At 45.5% G+C, this 27,691-nt stretch overlaps 1 protein-coding gene across 1 annotated transcript in view; it reads right to left on the reverse strand.

The window, feature by feature from the left end:
• ELL2 (elongation factor for RNA polymerase II 2) overlaps positions 1 to 27,691 on the reverse strand; it is a 227,552-nt gene that overhangs the window by 36,328 nt on the left and 163,533 nt on the right. The window contains exons 6-8 of the mRNA XM_029572992.1: positions 27,507 to 27,631; positions 27,259 to 27,355; positions 24,710 to 25,289 (exon numbers count right to left, since the gene is read on the reverse strand). Coding sequence (XP_029428852.1) covers positions 24,710 to 25,289; positions 27,259 to 27,355; positions 27,507 to 27,631 — 802 coding nt within the window. The remainder of the gene's footprint in view (positions 1 to 24,709; positions 25,290 to 27,258; positions 27,356 to 27,506; positions 27,632 to 27,691) is intronic.

Genomic DNA, 27,691 nt, shown 5'->3' on the forward strand with positions numbered 1-27,691 from the left:
TAGGATTAAATGGACAATTTTCTCAGTGGAAAAGTGTATACAATGGAGTGCCTCAAGGATCTTACTAGGACCCATGCTTTTCAATATATTTATAAATTATCTGGAAAGGAATACAAGTGAGGTAATCAAATTTGCAGATGATACAAAATTATTCAGAGTAGTTAAATCACAAGCAGATTGTCAAATTGCAGGAGGACCTTGTCAGACTGGAAAATTGGGCATCCAAATGGCAGATGAAATTTAATGTGGATAAGTGCAAGGTGATGCATATTGGGAAAAATAACCCATGCTGTAGTTACATGATATTAGGTTCCATATTAGGAGCTACCGCTCAGGAAAAAGATCCAGGAGTCATAATGGATAATACTTTGAAATAGTTGGCTCAGTGGGCTGTTGCAGTCAAAAAAGCAAACAGAATATTAAGAATTATTAGGAAGGGAATGGTGAATAAAAACAGAGGATGTCATAATGTCTCACTCCACGGTGAGACCACACCTTGAATACTGTGTACAATTCTGGTAGCCGCATCTCAAGAAATATATAGTTGTGATGGCAAAAGCACAGAGAAGTGTGACCAAAATGATAAAGGGGATGGAACAGGTCCCCTATGAGGAAAAGCTGAAGAGGTTAGGGCTGTTCAGCTTGGAGAAGAGATGACTGAGGGGGGATATGATAGAGGTCTTTAAAATCAATCGAGGTCTAGAACAGGTAAATGTGAATCTGTTATTTACTCTTTCAGATAATAGAAGGATTAGGGGGCACTCCATGAAGTTAGCATGTGGCACATTTAAAACTAATTGGAGAAAATTATTTTTCACTCAATGAAACTGAAATTTGTTGCCAGGGGATGTGGTTAGTGCAGTTATGTAGCGGGGTTTAAAAAAGGTTTGGATAAGTTCTTGGAGGAGAAGTCCATTACCTATTAATCAAGTTGACTTAGAAAATAGCCACTACTGTTACCAGCATAGGATATATTTAGTTTTTGTATACTTGGAGCCTGGATTAGCCCCTGTTGGAAGCAGGATGCTGGGCTTGATGGACCCTTGGTCTGACCCAGTATGGCGATTTCTTATGTTCATTTCTTATTACAGCCTTTATTAATGCAACAAACTGAAGTCTACAGCCAGCAAGAGGGCAAATAAATTCATGCTTAATTTTTCTGAACACTAAACAAGTCTATACAATTGTTTTTATCCTCTTCAGACCTTAGCTATCTTTTACTTGCAGTAGCTTTGATTCTCCATGCCTAGTATGCATTAGGGCAGTGATGGCTAACCTATGACACGCGTGTCAGAGGTGACACGCCGAGCCGTTTTGGCTGACACGCGCAGCGTTTCGAGGACTATCAGGAATTTTTTTTTTTTTCGGGTGCGCCGAGCCTTTTCTTTTTCAGCTGCGCCGAGCCTTTAAATGTGTTTTTAAGTTTCCCCCTACCCTCCACCAATGCCCCCGGGCGCAGGGAGGCTCATGCGTCGCAGCGATGAGGCTCAAGACAACACGCTGATGCTCCTCCTTCCTGCCTGTGCGGCCCCGGAAGTAAACGTTGCCGGAGCCGCGTGGGCAGGAAGGAGGAAGCGAATCAGCGCGTGCAGAAGAGGAGGAGCCGCCGCGGGTCGCTGCGAATCCCAAGTCGCAGCGGCCCAAGAAGAGGAAGAGGCCCGGTAGCAGGGCTGCCGCGGCCCGAGAAGATCAGGGCCGCTGCAGAGCCCATCCTGCGGCGACCCGCGAAGAGGAGGCCCAGAGGTGAGAGAGAGGCTGAGGGCCCGTAGAGTGCGTGTATGAGGTGAGTTGAGAGAGAGGACCTGAATGTTTGCAGAGACAGCATGTGAGAGCCTGTGTGTGTGTGTGTGTGTGTGTGTGTGTGTGTGTATGAATGATTGTATGAGAGAGAGCCTGTGTGTATGAATGATTGTATGAGAGAGAGCCTGTGTATATGAATGATTGTATGAGAGAGAGCCTGTGTATATGAATGATTGTATGAGAGAGAGCATGTGTATATGAATGATTGTATGAGAGAGAGCATGTGTATATGAATGATTGTATGAGAGAGAGCATGTGCATATGAATGATTGTATGAGAGAGAGCATGTGCCAGTGAGAGCCTGTGTATATGAACAAGCCTGTGTATATGGACAAGTGCAAGGTGATGCACATAGGGAAAAATAACCCTTGCTGTAGTTACACGATGTTAGGTTCCATGTTAGGAGCTACCACCCAGGAAAAAGATCTAGGAATCATAGTGGATAATACTTTAAAATCGTCGGCTCAGTGTGCTGCAGCAGTCAAAAAAGCAAATAGAATGTTAGGAATTATTAGGAAGGGAATGGTTAATAGAATGGAAAATGTCATAATGCCTCTGTATCGCTCCATGGTGAGACCGCACCTTGAATACTGTGTACAATTCTGGTCGCCGCATCTCAAAAAAGATATAGTTGCGATGGAAAAGGTACAGAGAAGGGCAACCAAAATGATAAAGGGGATGGAACAGCTCCCCTATGAGGATAGGCTGAAGAGGTTAGGGCTGTTCAGCTTGGAGAAGAGACGGCTGAGGGGGGATATGATAGAGGTCTTTAAGATCATGAGAGGTCTTGAACGAGTAGATGTGACTCGGTTATTTACACTTTCGAATAATAGAAGGACTAGGGGGCATTCCATGAAGTTAGCAAGTAACACATTTAAGACTAATCGGAGAAAATTCTTTCACTCAACGCACAATAAAGCTCTGGAATTTGTTGCCAGAGAAGGTAGTTAGTGCAGTTAGTGTAGCTGGGTTCAAAAAAGGTTTGGATAAGTTCTTGGAGGAGAAGTCCATTAATGGCTATTAATCAATTATACTTAGGGAATAGCCACTGCTATTAATTGCATCAGTAGCATGGGTTCTTCTTAGTGTTTGAGTAATTGCCAGGTTCTTATGGCCTGGTTTTTGGCCTCTGTTGGAAACAGGATGCTGGGCTTGATGGACCCTTGGTCTGTCCCAGCATGGCAATTTCTTATGTTTGTATGAGAGAGAGCATGTGCCAGTGAGAGCCTGTGTGTATGAATGATTGTATGAGAGAGAGCATGTGCCAGTGAGAGCCTGTGTGTGTGAGAAAGAGAAATGCATGTGAGAATGAGAACCTGACTGTGTGTTTGAGGGAAGAAGATGGAGAAAAAAGAAACAGAAAAAAAGACAATATAAAAGGAATTGGCAAAAAAATAAGAAAGGGAAGGTGAAAAAAAAGCCTGTGACCAACCAATTAGAAAACTAAGATCAGACAGCAAAGGCAAAAAAAAAAAATGTACTTTTTAGTGATTGGCACATGTACTCTTTGGGAATGTGCAAGAATAGCACTTTCTCAACGGATCTCACAATGTACGAGATCAGCATGGAGAAAGTGGAAGCCCACGGGGCCTGCACAGAGGAGGCAGCAGAATGGACTTCAGTGTCAGTAGCAGCAATCGGCACCTCCGCAATAGCCACGCGGCATCAGTGACAGTGGCAGCAGAGGAATGAGAGAGGTTCTGAGGTTGCTGGCAAAAGAAAGAGAGGGGGGGTCTACCTTTAGTGTGTGAATGTGTATGAATGGGACTCTGCCTGGGGGTGTATGTGTGTGAATGCATGGGTGCCTGCCTGGGGGTCTGTGTGTGTGAGAATGAATGTGTGCATGCCTGGGAGATGGGGAGGGAGTGTTGTGAACATGAATGGGAGCCAATAAAAGAAACCGACTGACAGATGAAGTTTGTAACGCTTGCTTGGACTTGAAGTGTACGAAATACCAACCTTCAATTGAAGATTTAGCCAATGAAATTCAGCAACAAAAAAGTCACTAAGCAGGTAAGGTAAAGAATTATTTGTTTTTGCTTTATTAATAAATACAGTATATATATTAAAATTATAACTTTGTTGATTAGAGCTACAAATATCACAAAATTATGGATTTTTCTAGAAGTGACACACCACCCGAGTTATGCTCGGTTTTTTTATGAATTTTGACACACTGAGCTCAAAAGGTTGGCCATCACTGCATTAGGGTATAGTCCCTGTACTTGTGCATCACCATATACACAGTTGAGTCCACCAGAAGTTGAGCTTCTAGTGCCCAATTACTCCGTGACCTTCCTTAGGCGTGCTGCAATGAGCAAATAAGAACTAGTGTAAATACAGTTAGCGATCTCAAACTAACAAAATTCCTAAACAGCTTTACAGACCTGATAGAATGCCTCTAGTTGCTTTCTCCATTTCCAGCAACTCACTCCACACTGAGTGAACATGCTCAATCATGCAGGCCACACCAAATATAAATTGTGATCAGGGTGAACATACCACAACCAGTGTTACATCCTCTTCTAAAATGTGTAGTCAGAACAGCAATATTTTTGATGATTATTTTAATAAATGTTTTGCCAATAAGATTAGACTTGGGCCTTTTCTGCTGGAGTTGCATACAAGCAGGCTCAAAATCCCAGACAGACAAATCAAATGTTTGAAAACATATATTAAGTAGAACTATACAGTGATTGACAATTCACTCACAGGAGAGAGATATCAGTACTAAAGTTACAACACAGTAACATAGTAAATGACTACTGATAAAGACCAAATGGTCCATTGAATCTGCTCAGCAAGGTGCTCAGGGTTCTAACTACTTCTCTGTGCATGCTACCCTCTCATTGCCTTATTCAAGGTTGTAACTGCAGCTCCATGCCGATTACCTACATTTAGAAAAAAGTTAAGTGTTTATCCCATGCCCTTTTGAATTCAGCAAGTTTTTGTCTTCACCACCTCCCTCTCTAGGAGGGCACTCCAAGCGTTCCCTATCCTTTCTGTGTAAATGTTTCATGATGTTCCCTAGTCTACCCCCCCTAGAGTTTCATGACATAATCCCTAATTCTACGGCTTCCTTGCCATTGGAAAAGGTTTCTCTTGTGCATTTGATACATTTCAGATATTGTTTTATCATAACCCCCTCACTTTCTCAGGAATGCACACAGAGGTCCTCAAGTTTCCTCTTACAAGTCTTCTGATGTAGGCCCTGCATAATTGTGGTTGCCTCCCTCTGGACCACTTCTCTCCTCTCCCTATCTTTTGATACATTACCTCCAGAAGTGAACATAGTATTCCAGGTGAGGCTTCACCAGTAACCTATACCAGGGCATCACCACCTACTTTTTCCTGATAATTATGTCTCGTCACTGCAGCAACAGCATCCCTTTGGCCCTAGTCACTGCTTTGTCATACTGCTCTGCTACCTTCTAATCAGAAGGTAGCTGTGCTCACTACCCCCTTCCCCCAATTACACATAGCTCCTTTGGCTTTCTGCACTGAATCTTAGCTACCAAAATCTTCAAATTCCCTCATTTCACTTCTCATTCTTACTTTGTGTGTGCGCATTGCTGCAGATCCTAATGAAAATACAAAAAATCTTTTCTTTCTACCCCATGCGCAATTATCACTTAAAGACATTGAACAGTAGTGGCCCCAGAACAAATCCCTGAGGCGCTCCCATTATCTTGTTTCCTCAGAGTAACTTTCTAATCCAGTCCACCACCTTGGGACCCATTCCCAGGCTGCTTATTTTATTCATGAGGCTCCTGTGTGGGACAGTATCAAATGCTTTGCTAGAATCCAAGTAAACCACATCTAGTACATGCCTGATCGAATTCTCTAGTCACTCAAAAAAAAAAATCTAAGTTGGCAATCTTCTGACAAAACCATGCTGCCTCGGATTTTGCAACCCACTGGACTGTAGTGAACTATCTTTTCCTGCAGACTCCATTATTTTTCCCCCATCACAGAGGTAAGGCTAACCGGCCTAGTTTCCAACCTCCTGTTACCACTTTTGTAAAGTGGGACCACAGCCTTCTCTCTCAAATCCTAGCGCACCACTCCTATTTCCAAGGATCTATTAAGTCCTTTCAATGACCCTGTCAAAACCTCTGAACTAATTTTGCATCCTAGGATGTACCTCACATAGCCCCATAGATCTGTCTACTTTTAGCTCCACACAAACTCTTCTGTAAATAGCATGGTTTCTATGCTACTCTCATACATATCCTTACCAACCGTAAGTGGTAGTTTTCCCAAGGACTTCAGTGATGACCGAATAGAAGTAGTTTAGCATTTCTGCTTTTTCCACATCTCTCTACACATTGCTCCTAGTCTTTCAGCTTTACAATACAATCTCTGGCCTTCCCTCCTTTCTCAGACATACCTGAAAAATGTTTTATCACTTTGCTTCATTAGCAATCTTTTTTTCCCCACTCGTGCTTCTGACATCTTAAATTTCTTTCCTTGTCTTTTAGCTGTACTAGATATTCTCATTTCCCTCTGAAATCCTTTGTACTTTTTCAATGCTGTTTTGCTCCGATATTTTCAGCCACTTTTACTGCATTTATTTTAGCTTTTGGCTTAACCCACCTTTCTTCCACTTCACTAACACTTCCCAGCCAGTCAACTTCTCCATTTTAGCATGTTTATTTTTGAAATCCAGGACAGAGATTTATGTGACTTCTCTCCACTTTGGCTTTTATAATTAAATCATACTATTTGATGACTGGTGATCAGGTGGGCTCCTACCTGAATAGTAGAGACTGTGTCCAACCTACAAATACCTGTGCAGGAAGCTTTTCAGTATTCTCCACGAAAAGCAATTGTGGATATATGTGTGCTTTAATAACTTGATTAATTTGGTTAATTTGTTTAAGTAGGACTGGTTCAACTGATTTCCAAATTGAAGACTGCCAGTGCACTCAACCGGATAATGCAGACATCCAGCAACTATGGGTGTCGAACTAGGGGTAATACCTGGCTTACCCGTGCTTGTCTTGTTCTTGGGGTTTGTCACTTGAGGTTCTCGGATTCCGGGGCAGCTGTGGGCGGGGTGCTGAGTCCATCTGTCTACACTAAGGAAAACGAAGTTGTCAGGTAAGTAATTTCTCCATTTCCTAGTGTATAGCCAGATGGACTCAGGACCAATGGGATGTACAAAAGCTACTCCCGAACAGGGCGGGAGGCTGCCCATGGCCCACTTAGTACTGCCCTTGCAAAGGTTGTGTCCTCCTGGGCCTGGACATCCAGGCGGTAGAACCTGGAGGTGGTGTGTATGGGAGGACCACGTTGCCACCCGACAGGCGACAGCATCTTGGTTTCCGCCCAGGACACTGCCTGGGCCCTTGTTGAATGGGCCTTGACTTGCAGGGGTGGAAGCTTCCCTGCCTCTACGTTGGCCGCCTTGATTACTTCTTTGATCCAGCGTGCTATGGTTGCCCGCGAGGCAGCTTCCCCCTGTGAAGGATGAATAGGTGGTCTGTCTTTCGCACAGATTCCGATCTTTCCAGGTATTGGACTAGGAGTCTGCCGACGTTTAGATGGCGAAGGCATGAGTCTTCAGAGTCCTTATGTTAGTCTGGAGATGGCAGCAAGATGGTTTGGTTTAGATGAAATTGAGAAACCACTTTCGGTAGAAAGGAGGGGACAGTGCGTAACTGTATGGTTCCCGGTATGAACCAGAGGAACGGTTCCCGACAGGATAGCGCTTGAAGCTCTGAGATGCAACGGGCTGAACATATTGCCACTAGGAATGCAGTCTTCAAGGTCAGGAGCTGTAGTGACAGACCGTGTGTTGGTCTGAAGTAAGTTCCCACTAGGTAGTCTAGTATTAGACTGAGATTCCATAGGGGCACCGGCCACTTTAATGGTGGTCAGATTTGTTTGACCCCTCTCAGGAAGCGGGAAACATCTGGATGGGTTGATAGACTGATGCTGTCCACTTTGGCTCTGAAGAAGGCCAGCGCGGCTACCTGAACCTTGAGGGAGTTGAGAGATAACCCCTTCTTCAAGCAGTCCGGTAGAAATTTCAGGATCATGGGAATTTTGACTGTCCACGGAAGGATCTTATGGTCCTCACACCAGGCTTCGAATACTCTCCATATTCATATGTAAGCTAGAGATGTGGAGAACTTGCGTGCTCGAAGCAAGGTGTCAATCACTGCCTTAGAGTATCCGCTTTTCTTCAGGTGAGTCCTCTCAAGGGCCAGATCGTAAGAGAGAATTGAGTCAGGTCTTCGTAGAGGATCAGTCCTTGCCGGAGAAGGTCACTGTGTGGAGGTATGCACAGAGGGTTCCCGGCAAGGAGTCTTCACATGTCTGTGTACCATGGCCTTCTCGGCCAGTCCGGGGCCACTAGAAGTACTAGTCCCCTGTGGTGTTATATCTTGCGGATGATCCTGCCCAGTAGTGGCCATGGGGGAAAAGCATACAGCAGGTCTTCCTGTGGCCAGGTCTGGACGAGGGTGACTATTCCCCGGGATTGCAGTTCTCGTCTGTGGCTGAAGAAGTTGGGCGATGGACCTGGTTGCCAGTAGATTCATGGCTGGGGTTATACAGAGGTTTACTATCAACTGGGAGGGTGTGATAGACAGCGTCCATTCCCCTGGGTCTAGGCTCTCTCTGCTTAGGTAGGCTGCAGAGACGTTGTCTTTTCCAGTGATGTGGGAGGCTGAGATCCCTTGCAGGTTTATTTCTGCCCATGCCATGGGGGGGGGGGGGGGGGGGGGGGGGGGGGGGGGGGGGGGGGGTGTCTATCTCCAATCTCCAGGGACACTTGTTGGCTTCTGGTTCCTCCCTGGCAGTTGATGTAGGCAACTGTTGTGGCGTTGCCAGACATGACTGACAAGACTCGCTCCTGAGTCTGTGGCAGAATCGTAGACAGGCTAGTCTGAATGCTCGGGCTTCCAGTCTGTTTATGTTCCATCCCGCCTCTTCCTTGTCCCATTGTCCCTGGGCCATCAGTTCCTGACAGTGGGCTCCCCACCCTCGCAGGCTTGCATCCGTGGTGAGCAAGATCCAGTTTGGTGGGGATAGTTTTACTCCCTTGCTCAGATGGTCTTCCTGTAGCCACCATTGGAGCTGGGTCCGAACCTCTGATGGTAGCTGGAGGTGAACGGAATAGTTCTGGGACGTCAGGTTCCATCGTAACAGTAGGGAAACGTAGTGGGCGCATGTGGGCCCTTGCCCACGGAACGACTTAACATAAGAACATAAGAAAATGCCATACTGGGTCAGACCAAGGGTCCATCAAGCCCAGCATCCTGTTTCCAACAGTGGCCAATCCAGGCCATAAGAACCTGGCAAGTACCCAAAAACTAAGTCTATTCCATGTAACCATTGCTAATGGCAGTGGCTATTCTCTAAGTGAACTTAATAGCAGGTAATGGACTTCTCCAAGAACTTATCCAATCCTTTTTTAAACGCAGCTATACTAACTGCACTAACCACATCCTCTGGCAACAAATTCCAGAGTTTAATTGTGCGTTGAGTAAAGAAGAACTTTCTCCGATTAGTTTTAAATGTGCCCCATGCTAACTTCATGGAGTGCCCCTAGTCTTTCTACTATCCGAAAGAGTAAATAACCGATTCACATCTACCCGTTCTAGACCTCTCATGATTTTAAACACCTCTATCATATCCCCCCTCAGTCGTCTCTTCTCCAAGCTGAAAAGTCCTAACCTCTTTAGTCTTTCCTCATAGGGGAGTTGTTCCATTCCCCTTATTGTGGTAGCCCTTCTCTGTACCTTCTCCATCGCAATTATATCTTTTTTGAGATGCGGCGACCAGAATTGTACACAGTATTCAAGGTGCGGTCTCACCATGGAGCGATACAGAGGCATTATGACATTTTCCGTTTTATTCATCATTCCTTTTCTAATAATTCCCAACATTCTGTTTGCTTTTTTGACTGCCGCAGCACACTGCACCGACAATTTCAAAGTGTTATCCACTATGACACCTAGATCTCTTTCTTGGGTTGTAGCACCTAATATGGAACCCAACATTGTGTAATTATAGCATGGGTTATTTTTCCCTATATGCATCACCTTGCACTTATCCACATTAAATTTCATCTGCCATTTCGATGCCCAATTTTCCAGTCTCACAAGGTCTTCCTGCAATTTATCACAATCTGCTTGTGATTTAACTACTCTGAACAATTTTGTGTCATCTGCAAATTTGATTATCTCACTCGTCGTATTTCTTTCCAGATCATTTATAAATATATTGAACAGTAAGGGTCCCAATACAGATCCCTGAGGCACTCCACTGTCCACTCCCTTCCACTGAGAAAATTGCCCATTTAATCCTACTCTCTGTTTCCTGTCTTTTAACCAGTTTGCAATCCACGAAAGGACATCGCCACCTATCCCATGACTTTTTACTTTTCCTAGAAGCCTCTCATGAGGAACTTTGTCAAACGCCTTCTGAAAATCCAAGTATACTATATCTACCAGTTCACCTTTATCCACATGTTTATTAACTCCTTCAAAAAAGTGAAGCAGATTTGCCCTGGGTAAAGCCATGCTGACTTTGTTCCATTAAACCATGTCTTTCTATATGTTCTGTGATTTTGATGTTTAGAACACTTTCCACTATTTTTCCTGGCACTGAAGTCAGGCTAACCGGTCTGTAGTTTCCCGGATCGCCCCTGGAGCCCTTTTTAAATATTGGGGTTACATTTGCTATCCTCCAGACGTCAGGTACAATGGATGATTTTAATGATAAGTTACAAATTTTTACTAATAGGTCTGACATTTCATTTTTTAGTTCCTTCAGAACTCTGGGGTGTATACCATCCGGTCCAGGTGATTTACTACTCTTCAGTTTGTCAATCAGGCCTACCACATCTTCTAGGTTCACCGTGATTTGATTCAGTCCATCTGAATCATTACCCATGAAAACCTTCTGCATTACGGGTACCTCCCCAACATCCTCTTCAGTAAACACTGAAGCAAAGAAATCATTTAATCTTTCCGCGATGGCCTTATCTTCTCTAAGTGCCCCTTTAACCCCTCGATCATCTAACGGTCCAACTGACTCCTTCACAGGCTTTCTGCTTCGGATATATTTAAAAAAGTTTTTACTGTGAGTTTTTGCCTCTACAGCCAACTTCTTTTCAAATTCTCTCTTAGCCTGTCTTATCAATGTCTTACATTTAACTTGCCAATGTTTATGCTTTATCCTATTTTCTTCTGTTGGATCCTTCTTCCAATTTTTGAATGAAGATCTTTTGGCTAAAATAGCTTCTTTCACCTCTCCTTTTAACCATGCCGGTAATTGTTTTGCCTTCTTTCCACCTTTCTTAATGTGTGGAATACATCTGGACTGTGCTTCTAGAATGGTATTTTTTTTTTAACAATGACCACGCCTCTTGGACATTTTTTACTTTTGTAGCTGCTCCTTTTAGTTTTTTTCTAACAGTTTTTCTCATTTTATCAAAGTTCCCTTTTGAAAGTTTAGCACGAGAGCCTTGGATTTGCACACTGTTCCTTTTCCAGTCATTAAATCAAATTTGATCATATTATGATCACTATTGCCAAGCGGCCCCACCACCGTTACCTCTCTCACCAAGTCCTGTGCTCCACTGAGAATTAGGTCTAAAATTGCTCCCTCTCTCATCGGTTCCTTAACCAATTGCTCCATAAAGCTATCATTTATTCCATCCAGGAACGTTATCTCTCTAGTGTGACCCGATGATACATTTACCCAGTCTATATTGGGGTAATTGAAGTCTCCCATTATTACTGCACTACCAATTTGGTTAGCTTCCCTAATTTCTCTTAGCATTTCACTGTCCATCTCACCATCTTGACCAGGTGGACGGTAGTATACCCCTATCACTGTAGTCTTCCCTGACACACAAGGGATTTCTACCCATAAAGATTCAATTTTGTATTTATTCTCATGCAGGATGTTTATCCTTTTGGACTCCATGCCATCCCGGACATAAAGCGCCACACCTCCTCCCGAGTGCTCCTCTCTGTCATTGCGATATAATTTGTACCCCGGTATAGCACTGTCCCATTGGTTATCCTCTTTCCACCATGTCTCTGAGATGCCAATTAAGTCTATGTCATCATTTACTGCTAAACATTCTAATTCTCCCATCTTACTTCTTAGACTTCTGGCATTAGCATACAAACATTTCAAAGTTTGTTTTTTGTTTGTATTTTTATTCTGCTTTTTAATTGATAGGGATAAGTTAGAATTTTTTAGCTCAGGTGAGTTTTTAGTTACAGGCACTTGGACTACTGACTCTCCAGAGTTGATGTCATGAAACCGAGGACTTGGAGGTAGTCCCCATACCTTGGGGTGAGCATAGTTCAACAGTTTTCGCAGCTGACCCATCAGTTTCCTTCTCCTTGGAGGGGGAAGGACAACCTTGTCTTGCTTGGTGTTGAACAGGACTCCCAGGTACTCTAGCGATTGGGAGGGCTGCAAGCAGCTCTTGGCTGTACTGACGATCCACCCGAGATTCTGCAGCAGATTGACTATGGTGGTCGCCTGGTGACTTTCCTCTGATCAGCCAATCGTCCAGGTAAGGATGTACGAGGATTCCTTCTTTCCTCAGTGTTGCCGCCCACTACCACCATGATTTTGGTGAAGGTCCAAGGGGCAGTAGCTAGTCCGAAGGGTAGCGCCCAGAACTGGTAATGATGGTCCAGTATCAAAGCGTAGGAAGCGCTGATGGTCGTGATGGACTGGGATGTGGAGATAGGCTTCGGATAGATCCAGTGAAGTCAGGAATTCTCCCGGCTGTACTGCCCTTTGACTGAACGTAGGGTTTCCATGCGGAAGTGTGGTACCCTCAGGTAAAGATTGACTGTCTTGAGGTCCAGGATGGGCCGGAATGTTCCTTCCTTCTTGGGAACGATAAAATAGATGGAATAGTGACCAGTATTTTGTTGGCGCGTGGGCACCGGGGTTATCACCTTTAGGCTGAGTAGTCTTGTCAGTGTGGTTTCCACTGCCGTCCTCTTAGAGAGGCACGGTAATCTCACAAATTTGTTTGGGGGGATGCTGTGGAAGTCCAGATAGTATCCCTCTCGAATGGTTAGGACCCACTTGTCAGACGTTATCTCGACCCATCTTTGGTAGAAGAGGGTAAGTCTGCCCCCTATGACTTCTTCCTGTGGATGGGTCTGTTGATTCTCATTGTGGGATGCAGCCAGGCCCTGTACCTGAGCCTACTCCCCTCTTGCTGTGTCTGTTCCAAAAGGACTAAGCCCTGCCTGCAGGGCGAAGTGCTTGGTAGTGTGTGTTCTTGTACGGTCTAAAGCGCTGAGCTTCTCTGCTTTGGTTCTTCAGGGGGAGGAGCGCTGGTTTCTTTTGTTCCTGTCCTCCGGTAGACAAGGTACTGGAGATGCACCCCATTTGTTGACTAGCTTCTCCAATTCGCTTCCGAACAAGAGATCCTTTAAAAGCCATCCTTGTGAGGTTCGTTTTGGATGTTGCGTCGGCTGACCAGTTTCAAAGCCATAGATGTCTTCTGGTTGCCACTGCCAAGGCGACATTCCTGGCTGAGGAGCGCACTAGGTCCGAGGTCACATCTGTGTGGAAGGATATCGCAGGTTCCATTGTCTGAACAGGCTTGGTTGCGTCTCTGGAAAGGAGCAAGCAAGAACATGCCACCAGGGCGCAGCAGGAAGTGATCTGAAGAGTCATTGCTGCTACGTCGGAGTGGTTAAGGATGGATTCCAGTCTGTCTTGGGCATCCTTTACTGCCGCTCCTCCCTCGACGGGAATGGTCGTGCGCTTGGAGGTCACGCAGACCATGGCGTCCACCTTTGGGGACCACAGGAGTTCCTTAGCTGCGGGTTCCAAGGGATATAGGGCTTGTCCTCCTTTGAAGCTAGCCTCTGGGGCACTCCATTCCAAGTCAATCAGTTGCTGTACAGATTGTAACATTGGAAAATAGCATTGAGGCCTGACGGAGGGAGACCAAGATGGGGGTTTATCCTTGGTTCTGCTGTGGTGTCCATGCCTGGAATGTCCAGAGTCTTCAGAGTCTGGGACATGAGAGCTAACTCGTCTTTGGAGAAGAATCGCAGCATGGTTCGGTATGGTTCCATCCCTTGGGGGATTTCTCCTTCCTCCAGGGAGTCAGCCTCGCCCTCAGAGGTGTCTGTATCCCTGGTAGGGAGGCTCTTGCTTAGGAAGGGCACGTCTCGAAGGGCCCGAGAGGTGCTTGGAAGGTCTTGCGCTTCTGGTGGCGACTGGGACAGAGTTGCAGCCAGTACTGAGTACTCTTGGACAAAGGTCTGCAGCCCTTTGAAGAATTCCACCCAGGAAAAGGCCCCTGGGTCCATGTTGATTCCCAGCAGCTCTCTAGTGGAGGTCCCGGAGGTGCCGAGTTAGAGATAGAGGTCCAGGGTACTATCATTAGTGGATCCGGATCCCTCTACTGGCTGTGATGGACCTTGCTTTGGTTCCCCCTAAGCCTCTTAGCACTGCTGGCATAAGGAAGCCGCTTCAGGTTGCGCAACTCAGGTGGCAGGCTGGGCAGAGGGCTTGTCCATTGGCCTTCTTGGCAGGCGGTGCCATGGTTTGTGCTGTGCTCTTGGGGAGCTTCAAAACTCGTCTGTGTGCGTAGGTGTACACGGGGAGGCTTAGTTGTGCGTGTGGAAAGCATACAGATGTTCTGGCAGGCTACTATTTGTGCGCCTGGCTGAGATGTGCTCACCTCTGTGTGCATGGCAATATTTGTGCGCTCGGACCGTCTAAGCGGGCCGCTATGCGCCCAGCACAGTTATGTGCATCACAGTGCGCACGGCACAGATGTGTGCGCCTCTGTGCGCAAGGCTCAATTGAGCGGGCATTACGGTGGTCAAGGAAGAAAATGGCACAGATGACCACACGGACAAGATGGCAACCCCCAGAGGGTCTCCACATGTGTGGACCCTTGCACCGGATCGGGGTCTGGCCCAGACGGGGCTGCTCAACCCGATTTAACAGATGCCGGAAGGGATGAACTCTGCAGCTATTCTAGCCTCGGAGACCGGAGACTTAAGAGAGGTTTCTATCTTACCTGGTCTTAGCGTTTCCCGGTCTTGTGCCGGGCGGAGTCTGGCTGTGGGGGCAGAGGGAATTACCTTCACCGCCGTGCTAGATTCTACACCTGCTGCCTCTCAGCCACCCTCGGTGTTAAGTCCACGCTGGGTGCCAGCTACTGGACCGAGGCTTGCCTCCTAGGGATCTCGGAAATCACCTCAGGAATTCTCGACTGGGGGAGGGACCCTTAGGTATCACCGCAGGAGAGTGGGGCTTGTCATCTAGAGGTAAATTTTCTCTTTGGTTTAAAATTGCTAAAACTATTCTAGTGTGTGCAGTGTCCCTATCTGCTTAGGTGCTTAGGAGATGGAGAAATACTGAAGAGCTGAGCTTCCTGCACGGGTATATGTAGGCTGACGTCAGCTTTGAAATCTGACTCCATCTCCCATCTGCTATCAACAGTATACTATACCCATTGGTCCTGAGTCCATCTGGCTACATGCTAGGAAAATGTTAATTTTTCCATCCTGGTGCTAGTGAAATATGACAATATTTCCCATCTCTTAATCACTGATGCTCTTACATTTAACTCATTTCTTAAATATCAGAAGCCTGGGCATCCTTGTTGAATCTGTCCATTTCTAGTTTGTTAAACCTGCCATATTCAGCTCTTCATTTTCTCTTTTTTTTTTCTTTCACCAAGCAAAATCACCTCTCATTTTAGGACTAAATACTGTACTATTTCTTCACCAATCTGATGAAGGGAGCACAACTCAAAAGTTAAGATGTGTTAAATTAATCCAATATGAAAAAAAAAGTATCCACAACTTGTTGACCCTTATTTATATACACTGAAGTGAGGCTAACCACAACCACATAATTTTACTGTACATCAGGGATAGGCAAACTCCAGTCCTGAAGTACTACAAACTGGTCTGGCTTTTAGGATATAGCAAATGTTGCTTACCTGATGTAACAGGTGTTCTCACAGGATAGCAGGATGTTAGTCCTCACAAATGGGTGACATCGAGGATGGAGCCCACCACGGAAAACTTCTGTCAAAGTTTAAACAGAACTTTGACTGGCCCCTACTAGGCATGCCCAGCAAGGCACTGACCCTGCAGCCAGCAGGGGTCTCCCTTCAGTCTGATTTTCAAAGCTACAGGCAGTGCCTAGAAAGTAAGAATAAAACAAACCCAACACCGCGGGGAGGCGGGCGGGTTTCGTGAGGACTAACATCCTGCTGTCCTGTGAGAACACCTGTTACATCAGGTAAGCAACATTTGCTTTCTCACAGGACAAGCAGGATGGTTGTCCTCACAAATGGGTGAGTACCGAGCTGAGGATGTCCCGACTTGCACCAAATGTACCCAACGGTGTGCAGCAGGCACAATAAGTGAGGAGAAATTTGGGAAAGGGCATCCGCACCCAACCGGGTAGGTGGAAGGGTGTTGGTACATCAGGTTGGAAAAAGGTTACGCAAGACAGACTGGCCGAAGATGGAGTCCTGTCTTCCAGCCTTGTCCAAACAATAATGGGCTGCAAAGGTATGGAGAGAACTCCAGGTTGCAGCTTTGCAGATGTCAGGAAGCGGCACCGATCGAAGGTGTGCCACCGACGTCGCCATGGCCCTCACAGAGTGTGCTTTAACACGGTCTTGAAAAGGAATGCCAGCTTGCTCATAGCAAAAAGAAATGCAGTCCGCCAACCAGGAAGAAAGAGCCTGCTTACCCACAGGTTGTCCCAACTTATTAGGATGGAAAGAGACGAATAATTGAGTGCTCTTCCTATGGGAAACTGTACGGTCTAGGTAAAAAGCTAGAGCTCGTTTACAGTCCAGGGTATGCAGGGTCTGCTCTCCAGAGTTGGAGTGGGGCCTGGGAAAAAAGATAGGTAGTATGATGGATTGATTGATATGAAACTCAGAAACTACCTTAGGTAAAAATTTAGGGTGAGTGCGGAGTACCGCGCGGTCCTGCAGGAGCTTAGTGTAAGGCGGATAGGTAACTAGGGCCTGTAATTCACTAACCCTGCGAGCTGAAGTAATAGCCAAAAGGAATAACACTTTCCAAGTGAGATATTTCAAGTCACAGGAGTGCAGAGGTTCGAAAGGAGGTTTCATAAGACGACCAAGAACCAGGTTAAGGTCCCAGGATGGGGCCGGAGGACGCAAGGGCGGCTTTAGATGGAGCAAGCCTTTAAGAAAGCGTGTTACTAGGGGTTGTACTGAAATAGGATTACCCCCAATACCCTTATGGAAGGCGGCTACCGCACTGACATGCATTCTGATAGAAGAGGTTTTAAGACCTGATTCAGAGAGATGCCATAAATAGTCCAAGAATTTGGAGATTGGACAGGAAAGGGGATCAAGGGACTGAGAAGTGCACCATGATGTGTACCTTTTCCATTTGTATGAGTAAGACTTTCTTGTGGAAGGCTTTCGTGAAGCTATCAGGACCCGAGAAACGGAATCTGAAAGGTTGAAAGGCTGAAGGACTAACCTTTCAACATCCATGCCGTCAGGGACAAGACTTGGAGGTTGGGATGGAGGAGGCATCCGTCGTTTTGAGTGAGCAGATGCGGGTCCTTTCCCAGAGGAATGTGCCTGCGGATGGAGAGATCCTGGAGTATTGGAAACCATACTTGGCGTGGCCAGTAAGGTGCTATCAGGATCATGGTTCCTCCGTCCTGGCGTAGCTTCACGAGAGTCTTTGACACAAGAGGGAGTGGAGGGAATGCATAGAGCAGACCGGTTGTCCACTTGAGGGAGAATGCATCCCTCGGCCGAGAGTGCTGGCTCCGAATGAGAGAGCAGTAATCGTCCACTTTGTGGTTCTGAGGGGACGCAAAGAGGTCTATGCGGGGAGAACCCCACTTGAGAAACAGAGAGGTCGCTACCAGAGGATCGAGTGACCACTCGTGTGGTTGGAAGACACGGCTCAGCTGGTCTGCCAATACATTGTCTACTCCCGGCAGGTAAGTGGCCCTGAGGTACATGGAGTGGGAGAGGGCTTCCGCCCAGATCTGCGCAGCTTCCTGACACAGAAGGAAGGAGCCTGTGCCTCCCTGCTTGTTTATGTACCACATGGCCACTTGGTTGTCCGTCTGGATTAAGATTATCTGATGAAAGAGATGATCTTTGAAAGTGCGGAGCGCATAGCGGATTGCTCGAAGTTCCAGGAAATTGATCTGGTGTTCGGCTTCCTCTTTGGACCATAACCCTTGGGTTTGAAAGTCGTCCACATGGGCTCCCCAACCGATGTGAGAAGCGTCGGTGGTTAGGATTACTTGCGGATCCGGTGGAAGAAAGGGTAAGCCCTGAAGGAGGTTGACCTGAGTCGTCCACCAGGTTAAGGATAGGCGCAGCGCTTGTGTGACTGTGACTATGGAGGACAGAGGCTGAAAAGCTTGAATCCATTGGTGTCGTAGAGTCCATTGTGTTACTCTCATGGCTAGTCGGGTCATGGGAGTGACTTGAACCGAGGATGCCATGTGCCCTAGGAGAATGAGGAACTGGCGAGCCGTGGCAGTGTTCTGAGACTGGAGCTGGCGAGCCAGGGACATTAGGGTGTGGACCCTCTGAAGAGGAAGGTAAGCCTTTGCCTGTAAGGTGTCCAAGTCTGCCCCAATGAAGGATAAGGTTTGAGACGGGACTAAGCAAGATTTCTCGTAATTGACAAGAAACCCTAAGGAAAGGAGTGTTTGAATTGTCAATTTTAGGGAGGATTGAGCTGTCTGTTGGGTGGAGGCCCTGATTAGCCAATCGTCCAGGTAGGGGTAGACGTGGACACCTTCCTTCCTTAGGAATGCTGCTACCACTACGAGACATTTGGTAAAGACTCGTGGGGCAGAAGCCAGACCGAAAGGTAGGACACGGTATTGATAATGGTCGTGGCCTACTAGAAACCGCAGATATTTGCGATGGGACTGTGTGATCGCAATGTGGGTATAAGCGTCCTTGAGGTCGAGAGAGCACAGCCAATCCCCTCTTTGTAGCAGAGGGAGCAGCGCGCCTAGGGTTACCATTTTGAACTTCTCTTTTTGAAAGTATTTGTTGAGGGCTCGAAGGTCCAAAATGGGACGTAGTCCCCCTGATTTCTTTGGTATTAGGAAGTATCTGGAATAGAATCCCTTGCCTCGTTGAGAGGGAGGAACGGGTTCTATAGCATTTGATTGCAGAAGAAGGGATACTTCCTGTTGTAATTGAGCCAAATGGGTGGATAGACTCCACGCTTGAAGAGGCGGGGGAGTCTGCCGGAAGAGTTATGAAGTTGAGGTGGTAACCCTGTGCGATAATTGTTAGCACCCACTGATCTGAGGTGATCTGCAACCAAGGTTGTAGAAAATGGTACAGTCGACCTCCTACAGGGATGTCCGGAAGAGGGGTTTGGCATGTGTTCCCTACAGGGGAGTCAAAGGCCAGCCGCAGGCCCAGGAGGAGGGGCTACAGTAGGCCCTTGTTTCCTAGGCTGACGCGGCTGAGGCCTAGTAGAGGATCGAGCTGGACGAGGCCTGGCCGATGGAGGGTAATAACGGCGTGGTCGAAAGAATGACTTCTTAGAGTCTTTCTTTTGCGGTTGCTTGGAGGTCAGCTCAGGTGGGACAGATGAGAGTTGTTTCAACGTCTCATGGTGGTCTTTTAACTCCGCCACAATCTGCTGAATTTGCTCTCCAAACAAATTATCGCCTAAGCAGGGTAAATCAGCAAGACGATCCTGAACCTCTGGGCGAAGGTTGGATGATTTTAACCAAGCCCAACGTCTGGCTGAGATGGCTGTGGCTGAAACTTTTGTGGAAGCATCGAATATGTCGTAGGCAGTCCTAATCTCGTGCTTCCCTGCCTCAAATCCCTTGTGAAGAAGGGCTTGAAGCTGCGGTTGGTATTGGTCTGGCAACGTGTCAGCATAGTCTTGCATCTGCTTAAGGATGGCTCTGTTGTACTGAGTCATGTAAAGTTGATATGAAGCTATGCGTGAAATCAACATAGCTCCATGATAGACTTTCCGTCCAACACTATCTAGGAACTTGTTGTCCCTGGTAGGTGGGGTAGAAGAGTGTGGCTTAAGACGCTTGGCCTTCTTCTGCGCGGACTCAACCACAACAGAGCGATGATCCAGTTGAGGTTTTTGGAAACCTGGTGCTGACTGTACAAGGTAGGTGGAGTCAGCTTTTTTGTTAACTGGGGACACTGATGAAGGAGATTCCCAGTTTTTCTTGAGCAGATCCAAAAACACCTGGTGTATAGGGATGGAAGCGATGATTTTTGGAGCATCCAGAAATTGAAGGAGTTCCATCATCTGGTGTCTGTCATCAGCTTCAGATTGTAGTTGAAAGGGTACAACTTCTGACATCTCTTTCACAAAATTAATGAAAGATAGATCCTCAGGAGGAGATCTTTTTCTACTCTCTGTAGGAGATGGTGGCGAAGGCAAATCTGTGTCAGAAGATGTATCATCATCATCACCCCAGGTATCGTAGGGATCAAGTGGGGCTTGTAGCCCTGATGGACCTGGCTGAGGCTCTGAAGGCATCGATGGAAACCGAGGTGGAATCGGTGCCGTAGGTGGAACCAGAAATGGCATCGATGGCTTCGGTGCTGCCGATGGAATCGATGGAACCGAAGGATATATCGGTGGAGATATACCAGAAGGCACCGATGGAACCACCCCGGAAGGGGGAATCCGGAACGGTGTTTCTCCTGCCGATGAAAATCCAGTCGGAGACGGTGGTGTTGTCGATGGTACTGGAATCACCGATGGAAGGGCCGTCATGAGCGCCTCCATGCGGCTCAGTAGCGGTGCTAGCGCTTGTATCAACGGCTCGGTGGTCGTTTCCCTCCTCGGTGGCGAAGCCGGTGCCGGTGTCGGGGGCGGCACTGGTACCGGTGCCGGAGACGGTGCCGATGGAGGTAGCAAATTCTTCATCGCTTTCTCGATGGCCTCCTGGACCAGCCGGTCCAGTTCTGCCCGGAGACCAGGGGTAACCATACCCGGCTCGACGGGAGAGGGAGGCTGAGGCAGGGCCGGAGGAACCACCGTAACCGGTGGGATCACGGCCCCCGCACCCCGGGAGGGTGAGGGTTTCCTCGATGCCGGCGAACGAGACGTGGAGGGTGTCCGGTCTGTTCGCGGCTTCTTTGTCGGTGGCTCGGCTTGAGCAGAGGTCGATGGCTGTGGATCCTCGACAGGCCGAGACTTGTGCCGTCGATGGCGGTGCTTTTCCTTCCGATCCCCTCGCCCATCCGGGGAAGGGACGGGAGTCGACGGCCGAGAAGCGATCGATGGCGGACGGTCACCGGAGGGTTGACGATGATGGTACAACTTCGACGGTGCCGGTTCCGATGACGTCGATGCTATCGATGGCGTTGGGGTGGGTGCATGGAAGAGGAGCCCCATCTTCTCCATCCTGGCTTTGCGACCCTTGGGTGTCATTAAGGCACATTTGGTGCAAGTCAGGACATCATGCTCACTACCCAAACACATTACACAAACCCTGTGGGGGTCTGTGATGGACATAGTCCGGGTACAATCCGGACAACGGCGGAACCCCGTTGCCATGGCCTGAAGCCAAAATTGAGGCTGGGGATCGGTAAGTGCCAACAGGCCTCAAGGGCCAAAATCGACGGTAGTCGATGGAAAAAGGCAAAAAACTTACCGGGTTCCGTAAGATGACTAAAAATTTGTCGAAGGGAGACCCCTGAGGGGCAAATTTTCTTAGGAAATTAATTTCCAAATTCCTGTCAGGAACGTGGTTAGAGAGCTCCTTTCACCGCGTGGCAACTGCTGCGCGGAAAAAAGAAGACTGAAGGGAGACCCCTGCTGGCTGCAGGGTCAGTGCCTTGCTGGGCATGCCCAATAGGGGCCAGTCAAAGTTCTGTTTAAACTTTGACAGAAGTTTTCCGTGGTGGGCTCCATCCTCGATGTCACCCATTTGTGAGGACAACCATCCTGCTTGTCCTGTGAGAAACACAGATATGCATATACCGTTCTCCACTGTATGCAAATCTCATGTATATTCATGAGAGATTGCCTACATCCTCTAGATCTGATTTTCAGGCTATTATTCGCCAGCTCAGATTGCTGAGCTGAACTATTGTCTACCCCCTTTAGTTTAAACTCAACTTGTTTACTCCTCTCCATACCTTGCATCATTTGTTTTTCACTTGCTTTTCCAAAAGGAATAGTCAAACACACCCAATACAAATTATAAAACATGAACGTTAAACACACAAAGCAATAAATATACATTCAATGTATCACAAAATATGAAATTGCAATATATAAGTTTACAAATACTTTCACACAGTTCATCCTGATTTGCTAAGGTTTTTCTCCCACTCTGGTTCTATGGGCAAAGGCTTCTGTGAATCAAGCCCTTAGTTCTGTCACAAGCTCTTCATTCTTCAGCATATCCACTACAAACTTACCATCCATCGTCTCATGATTCTACCCCATCCAGTCTTCCCTCTAATTACATCTAAACATCTGCTTATATATACTGCCACATTAAGTGTCTGTCTTCTCTTCCATGAGCTCCTCCTCGCAGATTCTCACTACCTTTTGCAAACCCTAGCTAAGATATTACCTTTAATGAAGACTAATTCTTCTATTCCCACTTCTACTGTATCAGCATTCCCATCTATGTACTGTTACCCAATACGCAAGTCTTTGGGAGGAGGGTGGGGACATCTGCATATTACACCACTATCACCCTGGATATGAACTTAACTGAAAACAAAAGGATCTATGGCAAAATACTAAGCCACCTAATTCTGCCATCTTTCCACCCTGCACTAGTTACAATTTTATGACTCTTTAGTTTAGCAATAGTAAACTGGAGGAAATAGTTACATCTTATGAATTCATATCTGCATGATTGCTGCACCACAATTTCATAGGTGTGACTAACCTATGTAATTTACAAATCTCAAGACTTCATTTTATAAATTAAAAGTGCTTTTGAATCTCTCAGGAAGAGAAAAATGGAAAGGATTAATCTGTGCATCCCCAAAACATGATATTTAGCTAAATTCTTATGAAACAGGAGAAGAATCATTGGTTTTAGAAATACATATGAAATCATGTAAACTATTTTATACAATGAATAAATACTTTTGTATACTCAAGCTTGCCAGTTTCTGATGGCATAAGAATACTGCCATGAGAATGTTAACAGCTTGGGAATGATCAAGCAAAGTAAGAATAAGCAAAGCAAAACAATTTTCTCATTTTGAAAAATGTCAGTAAGGTGCAAGGAAGCGATCGGATAGAACCCCCACCCCCCCAAAAAAAAATTGTCAGCTGAAGAAACTGAAAAAAAAAAAATCTAAAAATGTTTAGAATCATACCTTTGGAACAACCCGGAAAAACAAATTATGCCCCCCTCCCCAAAAAAAAAAAAAAAAAAAAAGCCATCCATTTTCTGAAAGTGACAGTTCACTTCATAGTAGATTCTACCACATACAAATGCCTTGACCATCTATCTGGCCTTGTGTAGATAATGAGCATCTGTCTCAAAACAGGGCCAGTTACTGGTGAACACTTAAGCAAACAATATTTAACTTAAGAACATTCAATAATTTTCCAGGGTGGAGACTGGGAGTCAACAAAAGCTTCCGTGGCATCCGGGTTTGTGCCTTAATTTGCCTTGTGTATGTATTTGTTAGGGAATGCAGTTATTTACAGGACAACCTTAAAATCTGGTGCATATTATTGCTTACATGGAGAACTCCTGCCAAGAGATATTAAGAAAAATAACTTTAAAAAAAAGTCCTTCCATCGTGAAATGAATATACGACTTTTACATTTTCAGAGTGGTTTTTTTTTTTTTTTTTTTAAAGTTTGGAATACAACTAGCTACCAGGTTAGAGAATGACAAAACCATATTAATCTATTAAAAAAAAAAAGCGCGTAGTAAAGATAGTTGACTAGTTATAGGATGAGCTGTATTATGCAGTCCCTAAGCAATCTGGAGGACCACCACTTTACGTTTCAATACATTTCCGTGGAAGACCCGAGCACATTAACTGTACAGCACCCAAGCTCAAAAGAAACCTCAAGAGGTAATCACATTCTTCTCTTTATATTGCAAGTAGAACAAACAAAAAAAACAAACAAACCCCAAACTAGTTTAACAGAAGTCAATATTGAGTGGTGCAGTGAGCAGGAAATTAGCCTGTTGAACGTTAACCAGCTAATTTTAGTCTGATATTCAGCAAGGCTTAACTGGTTAAGTCTCCTACTGAAATATTCTGGGTGACTGCTACTCACCCAGGCTTTTTGAATATTAGGCACAAAACACTTCTAGCATGCCAAGCAGATGCTGATCTCCCCATCCCCTACCTAAATTTATTAAAAAAAAAAAAAGTGTTGGGAGAGCCATCACCCCAAACCCTCAAAAGTGGCCTGCTGGGCTGAATACTAAGTAGGGCAGAGCAGACGGCCCCCAGCATCCCATTCATTTGTGAATACATAGATACTAGCTCCCTGTATATTGTTAGCATTTTGGTAATTTGTATTCAGCCAAGATGGCCCCTTTTGGGGAGAGGGGGGTGGGGGATTTGGCTAACACCTTTTAAAAGATAAGGGATCCCCATTTTATTTTCAATTAATCAGCTAATTTTAGGCCGGCAGTTTTAGCTGAGAACTTTCCAGTTTGTGTTGAACACTGGCCCCCAGCCAGATACATTTTAACCATGCCCCCAAGAATACAACCCCAACCCCCCCCCCCGGCACCATCTCTACCTGGCTAAAATGTTAGCCAGGGGACTACTTACCTAGCTACGAATTCAGATGGTGAACAGGGAGCAAGTTTTGTTTTTTTTAAATGCCTTGCTTGGCTAACTCTGAAAGTTAACTGGACAAGATGATTTGACTTAGCACCCTTAATTGCTTTTCTCTCTTCATACCTTTATTTGCATTTGGACTGCAGGTCTTCTCTAATGCAGCAATATCTTCCTTTAGGTGCTCCTGCTTGTTTTCTTCAATATTTTCGTCAAGGTTCTGCTTTTTGATGATTCGGTCCTTTTCCTTCTGTTTTTTTAACTTCTTTTTTGACTTTTTGTGCAAAACTGGATGAGTTTCATCTGTAGGCTTTGGACATTTCCGTTCAATGGGGGTTGGTGCTGGGCTTGCCACAGAAGTCCTAGAGGTATATTTTTCTGGCTGGTCCTCAAAGATTCTGCCATCTTGACTAAAACTGTCAACGGGAAGGTCTTGAGTCCCCCTTCCTTCCGGGGTGCTGGGGGAATTTGAATTAGAACTTACAGTCTGAGGGGGATTGGACACTGAAAGGCGAGCGGGAGGAAGAGGCGGAGCAGTTGGGGCAGCAGCCGCAGGAAGAGGGCGGGGAGGAGGAGCAGGAGCGGTTTTCTCACTGGAGGGATTCAAATGGCCATTTAAAGTTGGTTGGACTCTATTAGTAAGATGAGAGATGCGAGGCTTTTTGTTCATTAAGGGATCAATGAAATCAGACTCCAAAGACCGTTTCTGAAACCACAAAAAAACAAAACAAAACACAAAACAAACAAAAAACCAGTTAAAAACTCACATTAATACTTACAATTCCAGGTTATGAAAATGGTGTTTTAGAAAACAAAACATTTCAATGGAAGCCTGGATCTGTCCTGCATAATCCCAATCACTTTCAGACTTCCCCTTCATGGAGCAAAGCCCCTCCCCACACTCTGCTGGAGCTTGCAACTGCAGGTGATCTGGGAGTGAAAGCTGCTGCAGTAAGACCCTGGGGGCATTGGACCAGTCAGTCCTGCAGCCCCACTTTCAGACTTGCTGCACAATCACAATTATTCACACCAAATCACCAGCTCACAAAGAAACAGAATATAAAAAAAAAAAAAAAAAAAGTCTGCAGCATAAGGGTCTGCTTTTGTCTAGCAGCACATGTAAAAATAGAGAGAGGGAGGCGGAGAAGTGCAAGAGATCCAAGGTGGAATCAGGCATTATGGAACCCTCCCAACAAGAACTGGTATTGGCATGACAACTTAGTAGGTAATGCTTGTAGCCCATATGATACACACAGGAGCTGTTATTGGCTAATAGTTTAATCACATGAAAAAAATAATGCACAAAAAAATGAATCCATTAGTATTTCTTTTTTGGGGAGCGGGAGAAGGCATTACAACTGGGATATTTTAAATCAGCAGTAGTTGACTCTCCAGAGATGTGGGATGCGTATTCCAGCCTAACTATGGAACATACCACTTTACGGTAAGCAAGGGGGCAAGTATCCAAGAGTATTTTGTGGAGTGGGTTATGAAAGTTTTAAAAAGCAGCCATTTAAAACAAACAAAATAATTTCACCATTAAAAAGATGTGCAGAGCAGAAGATAAAAAGAGAGCACACTGTGGGGAGCAGACACTTTTCCTCCATTTATGAAATGCCACAGGGTAGGCCCATAATGCCCTTCTTAAAGAATTCATGTTTCCCTTAATCCTGGAAACAAAACACCCAGACCACTCCTATCCCCCAATACTCAGACACATACCCCAGATCAGCACACAGGAGGTGGGGGAAAAAAAAGTTGGTAGAGTTGCTCCTGTCTCCAATCTGTAAATATTATGAATGCTGCATTTGACAGAGGCAGCTATGAGCACTGCCACAGAGAGGACTCGCCTCATTTCCTCGGTGTCTTCAAAATCTGCTCTCTTGTTTAGGCACCATCTTTTCAGTCATAGCTTAAGGCTTCTCTCCCCTATCTATAAACCTGTCCACCTCTTTACATTTATCAATGAAACAGTTTGCATCCTGTATGCCCAGCCTTTTCTGATGCAAACATGAGGTAAGCAAATGTGAGAGATTCTTCACTTTAGTTTTTTTTTTTTTTTTTAAATTGAATTATAAATGCATATGAACGATGCACAAATGGACAGAAGCCTTGCAGACTCGTGCCACTGCTCAAATATGAAGCCTGTGCCAACTCAATCCCTTTATGTACATATTAAACAGTGAAAGAGTAAGGTTCAAGACAGGGTATACTTGTCCTTTAACCATTCGTTTCACATCTCTAATGAAGACAGCCAACATTAAAGTAATTCTGTAGAAGCATGCATAATCTAGGTTTCAGATGAGCCCATGAATGGGAAGTGTTACTGAAACAGATCTGAGCCATATTCAACTGCATTAAAGCACAAAAATAAAGTTTCACCATTTCAAAGAGACATTTAAGATAATGTAAAACATTGTGGAGGGACCGGTAACTTCCAATGCAGCCACAGAATTTATTCTGTGCATGAACAGTTATTTAAAACTCATTTTGCCTTTTTTGAAGGAAGTATTTACATTTCAGAGATACCTGTTCTGTCCTTCCTCTACCCCAACTGTAAGCCAGTAATTGCTTCTCCAAAGCAATTCTGACTCTTAACAAGACAAGACCAGCAAGACAGCTTTCTGTGTGTATTAAATGTGTTTTAAATAAAACAAAATTAAATTGTAACCTACCTGGGAAGGAGATGTTGCTGCTGGGTCCTTAAGAGAGGTTAAAGGAGGAGAATCTGAGTGACTGGAGCTGGTGGCATTTTGAGAATTACTTAGTTTTCTGCAGAGATCACCCATATTCAAGATTATAAAAAAAAAGAGAAAAAAAAAAGAAGAAAAAGTTTCTGAAACATGGGTTTTCAAGGAAGTTAACATCCCCCCCATTTTGAAGAAACATTGTTAAAAGAATAAAAAATATGTAAGACAGATACCTAGAAAGTACTTGCTCTAATGACTGTCTATCTCCTTCCAAGTATCCAGGCCAGTCTCTCTGAATCTCTTTAAATACATAATCCTTTAATGTGTATGAGTTGTCTTTTGAGTTCAAATTGGCTACCTACAAACATAACAGAAATATTAGTTTTCAAAATACACAACAGCAGTCTAAATCTGATTG

The sequence above is a fragment of the Rhinatrema bivittatum genome, chromosome 1 (assembly GCF_901001135.1).
Source record: "Rhinatrema bivittatum chromosome 1, aRhiBiv1.1, whole genome shotgun sequence".
In the NCBI taxonomy this organism is placed as follows: Eukaryota; Metazoa; Chordata; class Amphibia; order Gymnophiona; family Rhinatrematidae; genus Rhinatrema; species Rhinatrema bivittatum.